Source organism: Mangifera indica, chromosome 10, assembly GCF_011075055.1.
Source record: "Mangifera indica cultivar Alphonso chromosome 10, CATAS_Mindica_2.1, whole genome shotgun sequence".
Lineage (NCBI taxonomy): Eukaryota > Viridiplantae > Streptophyta > Magnoliopsida > Sapindales > Anacardiaceae > Mangifera > Mangifera indica.
In genome coordinates this window covers 16,988,335-17,006,221 of record NC_058146.1, presented here as the reverse complement: position 1 = coordinate 17,006,221, position 17,887 = coordinate 16,988,335, and the positions used below count along the sequence as shown (strand labels likewise).

The 17,887-nt window shown below is 31.1% G+C and overlaps 2 protein-coding genes across 4 annotated transcripts; one reads left to right on the top strand and one right to left on the bottom strand.

Annotated features, from left to right (window-relative positions):
• The first annotated feature begins 4,243 nt into the window (after window positions 1-4,243).
• LOC123226816 (ankyrin repeat-containing protein ITN1-like) lies at window positions 4,244-4,870 on the top strand. Its single transcript, XM_044651332.1, has one exon. The coding sequence runs from the start codon at window positions 4,244-4,246 to the stop codon at window positions 4,868-4,870; it is 627 nt and encodes a 208-aa protein (XP_044507267.1).
• A 6,721-nt stretch (window positions 4,871-11,591) lies between these two features.
• Window positions 11,592-14,706, bottom strand: LOC123228432 (haloacid dehalogenase-like hydrolase domain-containing protein 3). Of its 3 annotated transcripts, none has more exons than XM_044653860.1 (5): window positions 14,563-14,676; window positions 13,428-13,477; window positions 12,675-13,050; window positions 12,218-12,424; window positions 11,592-12,137 (listed from the first exon to the last, which is right to left on the bottom strand). In XM_044653860.1, exons 3-5 carry the CDS (start codon window positions 12,930-12,932, stop codon window positions 11,841-11,843), a joined length of 762 nt encoding a protein of 253 aa, XP_044509795.1. In that variant the 5' UTR covers window positions 12,933-13,050; window positions 13,428-13,477; window positions 14,563-14,676; the 3' UTR covers window positions 11,592-11,840. The 3 variants fall into 3 exon arrangements, with proteins under 3 accessions (XP_044509795.1, XP_044509796.1, XP_044509794.1); XM_044653861.1 differs by having other exon boundaries at window positions 13,428-13,534; window positions 14,563-14,671; XM_044653859.1 differs by lacking the exon at window positions 13,428-13,477 and having other exon boundaries at window positions 14,563-14,706.
• Window positions 14,707-17,887: the final 3,181 nt, after the last annotated feature.

Genomic DNA, 17,887 nt, shown 5'->3' with positions numbered 1-17,887 from the left:
ATCATTTTTAATTATAACAAGGGCAAAAGACTATGTACACCCAAGGTTGGATGAAATGACAAATTTTTGCTTTTCAAGTTTCAAAAAGTCAAATTCTCAGATGTTATCAATTTTTATTAATAAATTCCATTTAATTGTCTTTAAAATAATTGTTTTTATCTTTTTATTAAAATTACAAAATTACCATTAATACTTAATATAAATATCAAATTATTAATGTATTTTTATCAGTTTAAAAATTTATCAATTAAACTCTTAAATATATCAAAACTCTTAACTGTTGAGAGGCATATTGAAATTTAACAAATTTTAAAATCACTCCAAACCTTTTTTAAACTTCTAAAAAGTCTCCTAAAATTTTATTAATACCTCTAATATTTTCAAAAATCACTATTCACCCTTAAACATACATCATTTTAGATATGAAAAATACAACAAAAATTAATGCAAAATGACTTTTTTACAATTATACATAATAGAATTCACTTACAAAAATAAATGACAGGTGAGAATCCAATTTTTAAAATTTAAATAGTAAAAATTTATAGTATTTGGTGTATAAGTTATATTATTTTCGTTCTGATTTCACACAAACATATGCGCATATCATATGTAGGAGAAAATCACGAAAACAAATTCATGGAGATCCACAATACCTTCTGCGACTTTTTTAAATTTTTCATTATTTTAGAGTTCTTGGTCAACTATTGTCACATGAATCCATTTGGTTTTTTATCATGCTTCGATTTGTAATCTAAAAGATAATTGACTTCAATAAGGGAACACCAAGTCTTTTTGTTTTCTGGGTTCTTGGTCCACTAGTTTCATATGTATGTATATTTATATTAATTGTGCTTTGATTTTGTAGTCTCCTATATTTTTAAAAAATTATAAAATAATGTGCTAACCATTAACAAGAAAAGAGAAAGTCTTTCTTTATTATTTCTTAATCTACCAAACTCACATGTCAATGCAGCTATCAGTCAAGTCACGACTAACACTAGGTATTGATTGATATAATAGTGAACATGATATAAATCTTTGAAAAACATTTTCTAGAAAAACAAGTAAAAGCCACTGTCAGGTTTTGCGATAATAGTTCTGCAGTAGCTTCCATGGCAGGATTAAGCATAGTGAGATCAAGTTTCACTATATCAACAAGTTGAAGAAGAGTTAGAAGTAACACTATTTCATTGATAATATCTCATTTGAATAGCTGATTAACTACTTAAAATTGGGAACTAATTTAATCTATTCATGAGTATTAGGCAACCGACATTACTACTACTAGACATTACTAATACTATATGTTTTGCTCAATTAATGAAATTACATATCATCAAAGTGAGGAAATCAACCTCTGAGTCTTGAAAATAAGAAAGAATCCAACATTTCTCAGTAATTTTTTAATTTTTTAAATTTATTTATTTCTCTTTATATAAATTTATTCAACTTTTTTTATTTTTAATTTTATTTATAAATTTCTTAATCTCAATTTTTTCATTATATTTTTAATTTAATTTTCTCTTATCAACTCTCTTTCAAAAACTATCTAAAGTATTATAAATAAAATATTCGAGATACTCTCTTTGTTTTAATAATTAAAAAATAATATATGTTTAAAAATTTTAATTAATTTTTTTAAATATTGTTTAAATGGGTCACGCTGACCCGATTAAGGCTCGGCCCGGCTTGGCCCTATATATATAGGGTCGGGCCTTGGGCCTTCACAAATTAATGAGTAGGCCTAAACAGAAGGCTCATTATTGTATGGGTCTAGGGCCCGACCCGACCTATTATCCTAATAAGCCTACTAATTAATTTCACTATATCAAATTGGGTTTACACAGTTTTATTATTCTATTATTAACTAATTTAATCTACTCTTGATTATTAGACAATCGACGTCATTAATACTATAAGGGTGTTTGGTTGAGAGAGATTAAATATTACTCTTATAATATATTTTATATTATTGTTAGGAAATTTTATTTAGTTTTCTTTAAAGTGATTGTTTTATTTTTTAGGAATTTTACTTGATTTTTTAAAAAATAATTGTTTTATCTTTTTATTAAAATTACGAAACTAATATTAACACTTAATAAAAATGTTATATTACCAATATATTCTTACCGGTGTAAAATTTTATCAACTACACCTCTAAATCTTAACACTCTAATCAGCACATATTAAAGATTTTAACAACACCCTTAAACTTTTTTCTAATTTTCAATAGCTCCCCTAACAAATTTCAAACATAAGTCATTTTGAATAGATAAAATAGAATAAAAAAATCTATGCAAAATAATTATTATATAAATTTAATTAATAGAGTTCAACAATATAATTAAATAATAAGTAAAAATATAATATTTTAAAATTTTAAAAATAAAAATTTATCGATTCAACACATCGTGAAGTTTTTGGTGTTCTATTTTTTATGTAGTTTATGTTAACAGGTGTGAACATGTCGGAGAAAACCACAAAAACATATTTATGGGGAGCACCAAGTCCTTTTTTTTTTTTTTAACCCATTTTATAAGTTCTTGGTCCACCGGTGTCACTTGTTATGTATTTATTTTAAGGCCAAACGACTATTTCCCACCCAAGGTTTAGCGTTTTCTCAAAAGTCCCCCCTTTAACTATGGAAACACCAAACACCCACCCATGGCCGGTTAGATTTAACCAAACCCTAACGGCTGAAAATTTTATCTCCTTTTGCCCCCCTAAACTTTAAAAACTAAAATTTTCCCCTCGCTTAAGTTTTAAAAAATGGCAGTTTCACCCTAGGGTTTGGTTTTGAAATCTCCGGCGACCTCTCCGGCTCCGTTGCCGACGGCCGCTCTCTCCGGAAGCAACCTCTTCTTCCGGCGATCTCTTTTCTCCCATTTGGAGGTCCGATCGGCGCCCGGAGACGCCGTGGGAGACGAAGACTTTGTCGGGAAGACGAAGTTCTTCGTCTTCCCAGACGAAGCCGACGCCGTCGTCCTCCTCTGGGAAGACGGTCGTCTTCCCAGAGGTCTTCTTCTGGGAAGACGATCGTCTTCCCAGACGAAGATGACGGCGTCGGCTTCGTCTTCCCGACGAAGTCTTCGTCTCCCACGGCGTCTCCGGACGTCGATCGGACCTCTAAATGGGAGGAAAGAGATCGTCGGAAGGAGAGGTTGCTTCGGGAGGGAGCGACCGTCGGCAACGGAGCCGGAGAGGTCGCCGGAGATTTCAAAACCAAACCCTAGGGTGAAACTGCCATTTTTTAAAACTTAAGGTGAGGGAAAATGTTAGTTTTTAAAGTTTAGGGGGACAAAATTAGATTCTATTTTAGTTTATTTTTAATATTATAGCCAAAATGACGATTTTACCCCTACCACCGTTAGGGTTTAGTTAAATCTAACCGGCCATGGGTGGGTGTTTGGTGTTTCCATAGTTAAAGGGGGGACTTTTGAGAAAACGCTAAACCTTGGGTGGGAAATAGTCGTTTGGCCTTATTTTAATTGTGCTTGGATTTTGTATTCTATTATATTTTCAAAAAAAATATATAAAATAATGTCCCATCCATTAATAACTAATGAGAAAGTCTTTCTTTGTTAATTCTTAATATGCTAAAGTGACAGCCAATACTCAATAAAACAAACAGTCAGACTAATAGTTGGCACTGATTGTCATAGCAGTGCACCTAATAAACGTCATATCATTTATCATATTATAATTCGATCACATCTAACCGTCCTCAAAGCGGTGTCAACTCTCAAATCATGTAACAAAATGATTCAAAATGATTTCTTGGAACAATACGATATTCAACAAAACTTTAAATATCAATAAAATTTAAATGAAAAATAAAAAATCATCACCTAAAATAATTTGACACAATTTACGTTATTCATGAAACTCAATAAATCGTGCAATAACATAATAGTAAATCAAATTTTCCAAATTTTAATTTAGTTTTGATTAATCTTAAATACATACAACAACAAACATAATTAGCCAAAACTAATTACAAGTATATTTTTTATGAAAAATATGTTAAACATTGGGTTTTTAGGCGTCAATAACCTATAGTGTAGTAGAATTAAAAATTTTAAAATCAAATAATCTTGAAAAACCTTAATTAAGATATCTATTTTATACGTAAGATTCATAAATATATAAAACACTCATAAAATAATTTAGGATTATACTTGTATTGATGATTTTTTCAAACTTCATGTGTCTTGAGACAGAATATTATCCAACCTTTATGATGCAATGTCTATTAGATAATGAGGTTGTACCACCTGACTACAAAGAGAAAACAAATTCTAAAGGACAGACTCCAGCAACAGTATTCACTGAGGAACATAAGGAACTCGTTAAAGAAGGTGAGAAATGGATAAAAGATGCAGCAACGTCATGTTCGGTAGCAGCAGCATTCATTGCTACGATAGTATTTGCAGCCGTAATCACTATCCCTGGTGATTACGCTGACAATGGCCTCCCACAACTATATGGACAGGCAGCCTTCAAGATCTTCAGTGTTTCAAATGCTCTCTCTTTGTTCTTATCGATTTCTGTCATCATAATGTTTTTGTCTTTCTTCACTGCACGCTATCGCGAACAAGATTTTCTTCGCGTCCTGCCCAATATGTTACTTTGGTGTCTTTCCATGTTGTTGCTCTCTCTAGGATCGCTGATAGTAGCGTTTTGCGCCTGTGCTTATTTGGTGTATTATGACAGAAAGACATACTGGATAATTGCTTTGGTTTTTGCATCAGCTTTGCTGCCTCTCTCATTGTTTGCATATTTTCAGTATGCCAGATTACATGACGTGCTCATTTCCATGTTAGCTCCAGCGTTTCTCAGCAAGCGAAGAACCAGCGTCCTCTATTAGATAATGAGGTTGTTGGATGAATTAGACAGAATATAATGACACAATTTCATACATAAGCCAAGAGAAATGGATTTAATACCAAAATTTATCCTTATTATATTTGTTTAAATCTATCATCTATGTACTCGTGTCTAGAGTTTAGGGTTTTCCTCCTACGGCAATATCGCCAACAAATAACAGCAAAAGTACAGTTAATCGATGTCATCAAACGCATGGATGAATTAGTAAGGTTGTTGTGCAATGTACCCATGGAAAGTTTATACTAAAAAGAGTCTTACCTTAAACCATTTTAACTCACATTGCATCTGTTGAGCTGCACTAGAAATAGCGTTAAGTTTATTTCTGGGTGCCAATTTTCCAGCAAAGTGCAGGATGTTGTTCTTTTCAACGTCTTGGGACATCAATAACAAATGTTTGCGATCACTCATTTGATATATGAGTTGGAATACCTTTTCTTGACGGTTCATGATTGCCAAATGGAATATATTATGATTCTTTTTATTTGTAAACCAGATTGCATCAGGATATGACTTTATAATCTCTTCCATGACTTCGTAATTCCCCAATTCTGCTGCTCTAAGAAGAGGAGGTTTCAATAAGAAGGGAGCAAGGTTTAAATCCTTTGTAATTCCCTTGCACAAGTGCTTGACAAGTTCAAGTGCTTTGTCATGCATCAACTCTGTCTCTTCTCTTTCCTTCATGCAAATCGGAACTGCAAATTGAGCAGACTCAACAATGACAACCATACAGTTGAGTAAACAAGAAGAAAACATCTTATTAAAGTTTCACAATATATATATATATGTATGAATTCATCCAAAAGTGTACATACAATGAGATTTTACCTTCATATGTTGCTTGAAACTATAGTGTTTATAAGAATAGCTAAATGCAATACAAATGTTCACTCGTGATCGTGTGATCAGTGTTATTTTAACATTATACCATGAAGAAATATATACTCACCATTAGAAGGGGCGAGGAATTTCCAAAGCTTTAGCTTTCTTGATTCTCCAGGTGAAAATGCAGATGCCTTTTTGGTTATTTCACTCAAAAGAGACTCGCCACCATAAAACGTTTCTGTAGCTAAAGCTGGATCTTTTTTAACCAAGTTTAAAGCCAAGTCTGAGACATAATGATGTACATGAATTCAGGATCCTTAATCTCAATTTGAAGAAAAGTACTGAAAATATGTATCAATAAAGTGAAATGAAACTTTCTAATAGCAAAAGAAAGACATAACTCACCATAAAATCCAGAACTTATAAGCATTTTAACGAAAAAAACACCAGGTGTACGGTGAAAACTTGCAGCAGAAGCATAACCCAAATAATTATTGCTGATACTCTCGCTGATCCGCCATAAATATTCGATCATCTTCTTTTGGCCATGTACAGTGGCCTCAATCAAAGGTATCCTTCTAGAATCGTTTGAACTATAAAATAGACTTTTTTCTTTATCTGTCTCTAATATCATGGTGGCTGCTCGGACATTGCCAACAATTGCAGCAATGGAAAGAACAGTGTTGCCCTCTTTATTTCTCAGTGACACTTGATCCATTGACATATTCGTCAATAGATACTCAACGATATGATTGGCCTGGCCTGTCCCAACAGCAACATGAAGAGCTGTGTCCAAGTTTACTGTGATCCCCGCTTCTAATGCATGCTTATCCTGTACACAAAGTTCTCGTACATATTTCAGATCACCTTCGAGTATAGCTTTATATAGTGGCAGGTATTTCTTCCAATCGTCTGCAATAAAAAGAAATAGAAAAACATTCATACTATCATCCACGGCTTTTTGGGTTGGTTGGAATATTATTTATTTTTATATTCTACGACTAACCTGGCCGTCTCCCTTCTGCTAAATTGGTAATCTGCAATGAAGAAAAGGCCATAATAAGCTTGTGAAGAAGAGGCAATCAGCTGTTATAAAGATGCGACATTGTGGTTTGGTAGGGCGTACCTGTGGATTAATGATTTGGAACTCTTTTTTTAAGTCGGACCATGCTTCGTTTGCCGTCTGAGCTAGGGAAATTTTGGTGAAAATCCTTTCATCCACGGCTTGTTGAAGGATGAAAAGTGCTGTTTTATCCTTCTGCCTACTTTCTTTCAACTGCTTTTGCTGTTGCTTAGACTGAGATACAGTGTAGGTAGGGTCGTAGAATCCATCATTAACAATGTCCCACAAATCTTGGGACAAAAAATATGTCTTCATCTTAATGCTCCAAATATCGTAATTTTCCCCTTCAAAGATGGGGATTGGAACTGGGATAGCAAATGGATTGGAGATTCCTGCGGCCATGATGAGAGACTCAAGGTTCTGATTTAACCTGTTTCCTATTTATATATGTATTGACAAAAATTCATACATTTTTCGGGTTTGTTGGATTTTAATATTCTACTACTTACCAGGCCCTCTCCCTTCTGCTAAGTTGGTAATCTGCATTGAAGAAAGGTTTATAATAAGCTTGTGAAGAAGAGGAAATTAGCTGTAACAAAGAAGAGACATCGTACCTGTGGATCAATGCTTTGGAACTCTTCATTCAGAGTGCACCATGCTTTGTTTGCCGTCTGAGCTAGGGAAATTTTGACGAAAATGTCATCATCCACGGCTTGTTGAAGGACAAAAAGCGCTGCTTTATCCTTCTGCTTGCTTCCTTTCAACTGCTTCTGCTGTTGCTCAAACTGAGATACTGTGTCGGCCGGCTCGTAGAATCCATCATTAACAATTTCCCATAAATCTTGGGACAAAAGATATGTCTTCATCTTAATGCTCCATATATGGTAATTTTCCCCATTAAAAATGGGGATTGGGACAGAAATAGCAAGTGGATTGGAGTTTCCTTCCGCCATGACGAGAGACTCAAGCTCCAGATTGAACCTGTTTCCTATGTGTATACGTAATCAGTAAACAATAATCAAAAGCTTAACTTATAAGTGAATAAAGCATGGGTGAGAAGTCCGTTATTTATAGGCATCATATTTCACTTATTGATGATAAAATAAAATAAATTAAATAATCTGTGGGGTTCAAAGCTCTTAAAACTTGTTTTGGATAATAAGAGTGATAGAAAGTAAATTTAAAATAGATAATATTTTAACGATGGATTAGATTATAAGATTAGAAGTTATATATCATATCAAAATCATATTTTATGTGTTTTTTTGAATAACAGTGGTTAGATTTAATGTATTTTAATGAGAACGATAAATCTAAAACAAAATAAATATAATACTTTTAAACAAATCTCATATCGACATATCATTTGAGATTTTAAAACAAAATTTATTAAATAGTCTACAACTAAAAGTTTTGGGTTAAAATGAATAAGTAAAATGATAATAGACTTTATATAAAGTTAATGATACGTTGACATTGAATTAGACTATTATATCGAAATGTTATAATGACGTTAATATGTGATTAAGTTATGCGATTATTTACTTTTTATTACATTTTAGAATAACCTAAAGGCGTTGTCATTTCTATTTACATGGATAAATTAGTATTAGTAGGAATCATAGTTTTGTTATTCTTGTTAAAATATGACTAGTTTTAGTTGATATTTGAGTTGAATAGCATTCAAATTTTGAGTGGAATAAGAATTTTGATTTGGTATCTAAGAATCATTTTTAATTATAATAAGGGCAAAAGACTATTTCCACCCAGGGTTGGACGGAATGACAAATTCCCGCTTTTCAAGTTTTAGAAAGTCAAATTCTCGTATGTTATCTATTTTTATTAATAAATTCTATTTGGTTTTCTTTAAAATAATTGTTTTATTTTTTTATTAAAATTACGAAACTACCATTAACACTTAATATAAATATCAAATTATTAATATATTTTTATCAATTTAAAAATTTATCAATTAAACTCCTAAATATGTCAAAAGTCTAACTGCTAAGAGACATATTGAAATTTAACAAATTTTAAAAGCATTCCAAACTTTTTTTAATTTCTCAAAAGTCCCCCAAAATTTTTATTAATACCCCCCAATATTTTTAAAAATCACAATTCACCCTTAAACATACATCATTTTAGATATGGAAAACACAACAAAAATTACTGTAAAATAACTTTTGTACAATTTTACATAATAGAATTCACTTACAAAAATGAATTACGGATGAGAATTCAATTTTTTTTAATTTAAATAGTGAAAATTTATCTTACTAACAAATTGATTTAGTATTTGGTGTATTAGTTACATTGTTTTTGTTCTGATTTCACATAAACATATGCGCATATGTAGGAGAAAATCACGAAAACAAATACATGGAGATCCGCAATACCTTCTGCGACTTTTTAAAATTTTTCATTATTTTAGAGTTCTTGGTCAACGATTGTCACATGAATCCATTTGGTTTTTTATCATGCTTCGATTTGTAATCTAAAAGATAATTGACTTCAATAAGGGAACACCAAGTCTTTTTGTTTTCTGGGTTCTTGGTCCACTAGTTTCATATGTATGTATATTTATATTAATTGTGCTTTGATTTTGTAGTCTCCTATATTTTTAAAAAATTATAAAATAATGTGCTAACCATTAACAAGAAAAGAGAAAGTCTTTCTTTATTATTTCTTAATCTACCAAACTCACATGTCAATGCAGCTATCAGTCAAGTCACGACTAACACTAGGTATTGATTGATATAATAGTGAACATGATATAAATCTTTGAAAAACATTTTCTAGAAAAACAAGTAGAAGCCAGAGTCATGAATTGCGATAATAGTTTTGCAGTAGCTTCCATGGCAGGATGAAGCCCATTGAGATCAAGTTTCACTATATCAACAAGTTGAAGAAGAGTTCGAAGCAACAATATTTCATTGGTAATATATCATTTGAATAGCTGATTAACTACTTAAAATTGGGTTTGCACCATTTTATTATTAACTAATTTAATCTATTCATGAGTATTAGGCAACCGGCATTACTAATACTATATGTTTTGCTCAATTAATGAAATTACATATCATCAAAGTGAGGAAATCAACCTCTGAGTCCTGAAAATAAGAAAGAATCCAACATTTCTCAGTAATTAACATAATAATGAAATTATACATCATCTAAGGGAATTTGATTGGAATATGATTCAAATTTTGAGTAGAATAAGAATTTAGATTCAAACTTAGGTATAATTAAATATCAAAATTCATCTTTATCTATAATAAGGTCAAAAAACTATTTCCCACCCAATGTTTAATAAATTCTCACCCTTCAAGCTTTGAAAAGTCAAGTTTGTATTCGTCTTTCACTTTTGTTAATGAATTTTATTTGGTTTTCTTTAAAATAATTGTTTTATTTTTTAGAAACTTTATTTGATTTTCTTAAAAATGATTATTCTATCTTTTTATTGAAATAACAAAATTAATATTAACACTTAATAAAAATATTATATTACCAATATATTCTGACTAATTTAAATTTTTATTAATTACACTTTTAAATATTAACACCCCAATCAATTGTTGAGGGGCATATTAAAACTTTTAATAACACCCTTGAACTTTTTTCAAATTTTTGAAAGCTCCCCTAACAAATTTCAAACATAAGTTATTTTGAATAGATAAAATAAAATTATAAAAATTATAAAAAATTATTATCTTATTAATTTAGTTAACAGAATTCAACAACATAATTAAATAATGGGTGAAAATATAATATTTTAAAATTTTAAAGATAAGAATTTATTAATCCAACAAATCGTCAAGTTTTTGGTGTTCGATTTTTTATGTTGTTTATGCTCTGATTTCACGCAAACAAGTGTGAACGTGTTCGAGAAAATCACAAAAACACATTCATGGAGAACACCAAGTCTTTTTTATCAAGTTCTTGGTCCACTGGTGTCACTTGTTATGTATTTATTTTAATTGTGCTTTGATTTTGTATTCTATTATATTTTCAAAAAAAAAATATTACAAAATAATGTCCTGTCCATTAATAAGTAATGAGAAAGTCTTTCTTTATTAATTCTTGATCTGCTAAAGTGACATGTCAATACTCCATACAACTAACAGTCAGATTAACAGTTGGTGTTGATTGGCATGATAGTGCAAATGATAAACGTCTTATCATTTATTACGTCATAACTCTACCACATTTAACCACCAAGTTGACGTCTAGTGAGATCGAGATTGTGTTTGTTTTGTCATCCATAACACTAGATGAACCAGTTGTGGCTGGATCTCGTTGACTTGATCCACTTTGAATGTTTGACTCTCGTCACGATGTGAGATCCATAGGAGAATATGATTGTTGGGAGTTTGTGTTGTCACATGTCTATCCGTGGCCACTTGCATAAACGCTCAAGACCAATCACCGCCCTGCACAAGTGCGTCCAAATCCACAATCTACACATCTTCGATCTAGAATTAATCTTTCCTCTTTTCTAGTTCAATCGACTCCACCTTGTTGCTGCTCATGCAATTTCGTTTTTGTATTTTTTTTTTAAAGTTATAAGAGGTTAACATGGCAAATGAGATTAAATCTCCCACGTTCACTTATTACTACGTATATAAATAAATGTTATTAATTTATTCATATATCTAATATGAGAAATTGTTAATATATATTTAAATAATTTTAAATTAAAAATATAATAATATTTAATCACATAATAACACATTATTATTAATATTTAAATTGATATTTATTATAAATACACGACCATTCATACTTTAGACTGAACATAATAAATAGTGTTGAGAAATTGAGGCAAAATAGCACTAAGATAACCAGAACCAGATGTCTCTCGATAAGTGAGCTAGTGAACATGGCCATTACAATACCTGGCATCTTCTTCCCATTGGAACCCACATAAAAGTTGAAACAAGCTACAAAAGCCGAAGGAGGCAATGCAGATAGAATAGTCATGATCCGTGAGTATTAATATTCATCAACTGAAAGGAGATTAAAAATTGTGAAAATGACAACTTAATGTTTGAAAAGAAGGCTTTTTTTAACAGTTTAACTTGTCTGAAGTAAGTCCGTCCTGTACTGTGATCAAATCGGGAAGCACAACTGCACCGGATTTTTTCCAATCCTGAGCATCAGGTGTCTTGAACCTATCTAACAGTATTGCATGCATCCCCACACTCTTTGCAGGGACATAGTCTTTGCGAAAGCTGTCTCCAATGTGCAGAACTTCATCAGGAGCAATATTTCCAGCTTTTTCGAGGGCGATCTCATAGATTCTTGGATTGGGTTTCTCAACGCCTTCAAGACCAGAAAATACACCAAAGTCCCACTCAGTTCCCTGAATTGTAAATTGCAGGAAGTTTTTAGGATCTCTAGTGCTCAGGATCAAATATATTTTGAAAAAGATAATCTCTTTACCTGGCTCAAACCCAAGGCTGGAAGGATAACATCCTGATATCGGTACTCTGCATTGCTAATAATCCCAACTTTAAGACCCTTTCCACGCGCCCATCTTAAAAATGGTTGAGAGTCTGGGAAGACTGTATAAGGTGCAGATGAACCAAAGGATGCATATATGCGTCTAAATATCTTCTCAAATGTCTCCTCGTCATACTCGTATCCTGCCTGTTAGTGCAACAATTCATGTCATATAAATAAGTACAATCATAAAACTTATAGATAAGTAGTGTGTTCTTGAAAATTTTACAATTGAAGCATGCAAAGTGTATTCAGGATAGGGGCTCTGCTATCATCAATTTAAAGATAACAATCCCCTTCCCATCAGAACAAATAAAAAAAGTGCCTTCAAACTGTGATTCAATATGCAATAAAAAAGCCAAGCTAATCTGGCCAATGGCTCAATCATATATCTCACCCTGACAAAGGAATCTCTGACACAAGTTTTCCACCAGACAATGTTGGGCATTTTTGCTGCATAACCGAAACATGGATACTTTGCAGCCATCTCTTTATATGCCAGTTTAAAGCCCTCATGAACACGCTTGTAGTCAGGACAAGGGAGTCCAACAGCTTTGGCTGCCATACAATAGTAGTCACCAAGCTCCCCTTTGTAAGCCAACAGTGTACCAGTGACATCCACAGTGATACAGCTTAATCTTGACAACAATGACATTGTAGCAAAAATTCTGCAGTAGGTTTGAACAAACACACACTACTTGTATGGAGATAATTTTATTTTCAGGATCCCTCTCAATCGTGGATCAACTTCAGAGAATCCAAGAAGTTTGCATCTGCATAATTTTCCAGTGTTGGTTAATTATAGCCAAAAAAAAAGAGAGATGACTATCAAGCAACAAAGTTTATGGCATAAACCATCAATTTTAGTTTAGTTTTCCCTGTAGTGGCCAATGCTTAATTTGCCAAAAAATGTGACCAAGGTCATTGAAAAATCCTTCACCATTTTAACATCTTGATTACTAAATAGGGGAAAAATAGAAGCTTAAACTATAATAACAAAGTCACAAGTTCTATGATTTCATCTTTCATCAGGACCAACTTGGCATGTACTGTTGAAAAAAGTTAACATGAACAACAAAGCCAGGCAACAAAATCGGCAAACAAGGAAGAACCAAAATTAAAACATTTTAACAATCAAGTTTTCACTCACCATTATAAAAGTTTTCCATAAAAGGGAATCACTAATAGCCCTACATAGCTCTGATCATGATAAGAGCACCACCCAGTTAGTCAGATGCGATATGAAGAAACAGTAGACTGATAATCAGAAGACACACAAAGTAAATGTTAAAGAAGAATTATCAAAACCTTCGGCATATGAAAGAAACCACACTTGAATATAACAGCTACCAAGTTTATATTGTTCTTCCACCAAAATCTTAGAGTTGCTAGAACCTTATTTTTTTATTAATGACACAATGACATGAACGCAATTCAAATTGCCATTCTTTTCCAGTTATACAGGTCGTTGTAATACCCTTACAAAATCTTACATCGATAAAACATGAAAGAGATGTCGGGTATATGTGTGTATCCCATATCAATTGGGAATGATAAGGCAAGACTGCTTAAATAACTTGCAAATTCCTAAACTGTCAAAAGTCTTGACTCAAGACGCAAACAATATCTTGATAGTGAGTCGGATTATAAAGCGATGGTCTATTAGATTAGGATGTTACAAATGATAGGGCTGAATGTAACACCCCCAGCAAATCCGCTTAACCACGGAAGAGAGGGGCACAGTTCCCCTCTGGCTACTAAGATTATTCAACAAATTGGTCAAAACCTCCAATAATTGCTATTGATCACCTTAATACTAGCCCTTTTAATTTAAAAAAAAGGAAACATAATCACCATAAAGACACATTACAGAAATCCACAACACATAGCAAACCGCAACAAAAAAAGATCACAAAAAACAAATCAAAATCAAAACTTTGGACTCCATAAAGGCACAGTGATTTCTCATAAGCAATATCTGGACATTGCATAAAAATGCAGATAACCCAATTCACCTCCAAACTAGTTCAGAAAATCATTTCTTCATCCGATATCAAAGATAAATAATAGAGTCTATTCACAAAATAAACAACAGCAGGTATCAAAATATCAACTTTCTAAACAAAATCAAAACCTCATATTCATATATTACACACCGCCCCAAAAAAAAAACAGAAAAACACAACAAAATATAGTCAATAAAGCAACGTGAAAAGAACAAGATGGTAAGGCAAACTGAAATTCAAATAAAAAACCCACTAAGAGAAAAGGAAAGTAAGACATACCCAGAAGCTGAAATGCAGAAAAATCTTCAGTGTATTCCTGTCTTGTCCCAATGGAATAAGTTTACAAAAGCTACAGTTTCAGTTGCGCTGCTGTTTCATGAGTTCAATGAATTTAGGTGAAAACTGCCTGAAATGGTATTTAAGTATATGTTAACTTGCCTTGTTAGAAATCTTTGTTCAGTTTTACCTAATGTACCCTTCATTTTTGTCTAATTCAATTTTTTTCTATTTCAAGTTTCAGTTCCCCCCTCATCCTCTCGTTTTCGTATTCTTTTAGCCCTACCCTGTTGTGATCCTGCTTGAATTGCTTCTCACTTGCCAAATGAGTCACAAATGTTTTTTACAATAGGGTCCAGGGTAGATTCTAGTCAAGGTAGCTCAAACTTGAATTTATATTTAGTTCGAATAAGACAAACTTGATAAAACTCCAATTTGATAGCTTGATTCAAATCTAATGATTCATCAATGTTTTTACATTGGAACTCTTAGTGATTTTTCTTTTACTCCAACAATTTTTCTTCTTCTTGTCAATATTACTGGTCAACATTCTAATTTACTTAAGTTTGATGTTCTCGATATGATTTAAACTCTTGTTGTCCTAATTAATCGAACTGGTTTCGGTTTGAATTCATACCTAAATTTAGACTTGGTAGTTTGTATTATTAGATTATGTTTGTATTATGTTAATTCAAGTTTCGTGTTAGAGACATCTAACTTCAATCTAACTCAAATTAAAATTATATCAAAATTTTTTAACTTTAACCCAACTTTTTAATATTTGAATTAACTCAATTCGACCCAAAATTATTTATTGTTTTTACTCTTCAAAGTGTTTTATTATTTTAATTTTTTACTAAATTACCCTAACCTATCATTAATAAAACACACAATATAACATTTTGTTTTATTGACAAATCATCAAAAAATTTACATATAAAGACTTTTAAAATACATCAACAATTTGAGTAACCAAATCAAATTTTTATGACTTAATAACAAAATAAAATATTTAAATAAAACTAAAAAATAATGTGTAATTATAATTAAATAAAGATACAACTCTATGTAATTTGTAAAGATTTCAAATTTTTACTATAATGATACAATATATAATTATAATATAAGTTAGTCATTTGAAAAACATGTCTATAATCTGGCTAACCAAATCAAATTCTTACTATTTAATAATAAAATAAAATATTTAAATAAAAATAAACAATGCATGAATAGTTATAATTATACAAAGATACAACTATATACAATCTATTAACGTAATATTTCTGTAAAATATTTGTATCGATTCGGATTATATTAAGTTACTTTCATGTGAATCCTAATACTATACGATATTTTTCCTATCGTGTCGTGTTAGGTTAATATGTTATATCGAAAATTGTTAGTTCTACCTAAATTAGGCCATAATTCTCCTCTAATTATATTTTTTTAAACATTTGTATTATTGACAAACATAATTGACAAATAGACAAGTCGAACTAGGTTGATACAAATGCGAATAAAATATATGCAAGTCAAAACAGATTGAATATACAGGTAATAATCTCTAAAACTTGTACCGACCCATGCGGGTACGAGTCGACCTATGAATTACCCGTTAATATTAATTTCTCACTATATCTCTTTTGTTTTTGTTGTTTTAATGTATTCATTTTGTAATTTTTAATATTTTTCTCTTTAAGTTAATAAATATTATGTGAGGAAACAAAAATTTAAATCAGATTATAAAAATGTTTTCCAATAGAATTGAAGAATTTTAGGATTGAACACGGAATGAATATTTATAATAAAATGGTTAATACTAATATTTTTTAAATTTATTTTCAACACAATAAATTTTTTAATTTTACAATGGATTTGAGTTTATTTTATGTCAAAAAATAAAAAATATGTGAAATTTGTGTTGAATGTGTTGTAAATTTGATGTTAAAAATAAATAAAAAATAAACAATAGGTGAACTATGAGCATATCCAACTCACTCACAAAAATTCATTACCCATGCGTACGATCTAAAATGGGTGTAGATTTAAAAGTGTAAAACTCATATCCGTTTTTACACAGATTACCCTCATATATTGTGGATAATCCGCTCGTTTTGCCAAGTCTAATCGAACACGTATAGAGAAAAAAAATTTCGATTCTTTATCCAAGATAAAATAATTAATTCAATTCAAATATTTTTTTTTTCAAAATGCTCCTCATTTGCAATTTTTTTAGAATTTTAAAAAATTCTTAGTGTTGTGATGATATTTCATATATATTTGACAATTTTAACTTTCAATAAGATAAAAAAAATATAAAAGAAACTGCTAATAACCTTATTAATATTGAAAAAGGTAAATAATATAATACCCAAAAGCTGCATTACTACATTCTACATTGTTTCAATAATCAATATAACCAGGATTAATTACATAAATTTGGCTTCAATGTGTGTTGAAGATGTAAAATTAAAGATAAGGGTGCAAATGAAAGGAACTCCAATTCAAAGGGATGATAAGTAATTATCAGAAGTTGATGATACTTAAAAAAAAAAGGAAGTTGTGAGAATCTTAACCCAAGAAACAAGGTCCCAAAACCAGGGACTGTGGCCTGTGGTATTGTGATTTGCAAAGATTTAGGTACACACTATATAGATTTACTTATTTGATATTTCAAAACTCATTTTAATTCTGTAAATATCATTTCATTATCACCCATACCGTGAGCTCTTCCACTCTTTTGGTGGAGATAGGGATACATCATTGATAGTTCTTTCTCCTCTTTAATGACGGTGAATTCAAACATAGTTAAGAAAGAATAAGAGTTAGTTTGAGTTTGATTCGAATTTAAAATGACCAACTTTAGATCGAGCTTTGCTTAATTAACAATAAGTTTACTAGATAAACCATTAGAAAAATGTTAAAGAAAAAGAAGGTTCGTCAAAGACAAATAAAATAAATCATTAAAGAAAATAGAAAATCACTAAAAAAATATGAATTTTTTGACGATTCAAACTTACCCGAATTATCTTGAATCTCATCGAGGCCTAAATATGACATTTATAATACTTGTAAAATAATTTAGAACTCAATGTTGAATATTAATGATTGTGACAGTTCAGCTGGAAAAGAGAAAAAGAAAAGTAAGTCATCCCACAAGTTGTATATCCAATGCATACTCTAGGGCAACAAAATTGATAGGACATTGATTTATGGCAAAATTTGTAGACAAAAAAAACTTTATCTTTAAACATGTTGAAACATAGAAACTTTAATTTTGATGAAAGTAAATAAATCTATTTATGCCCCTGGTTTCATAGCATAAACC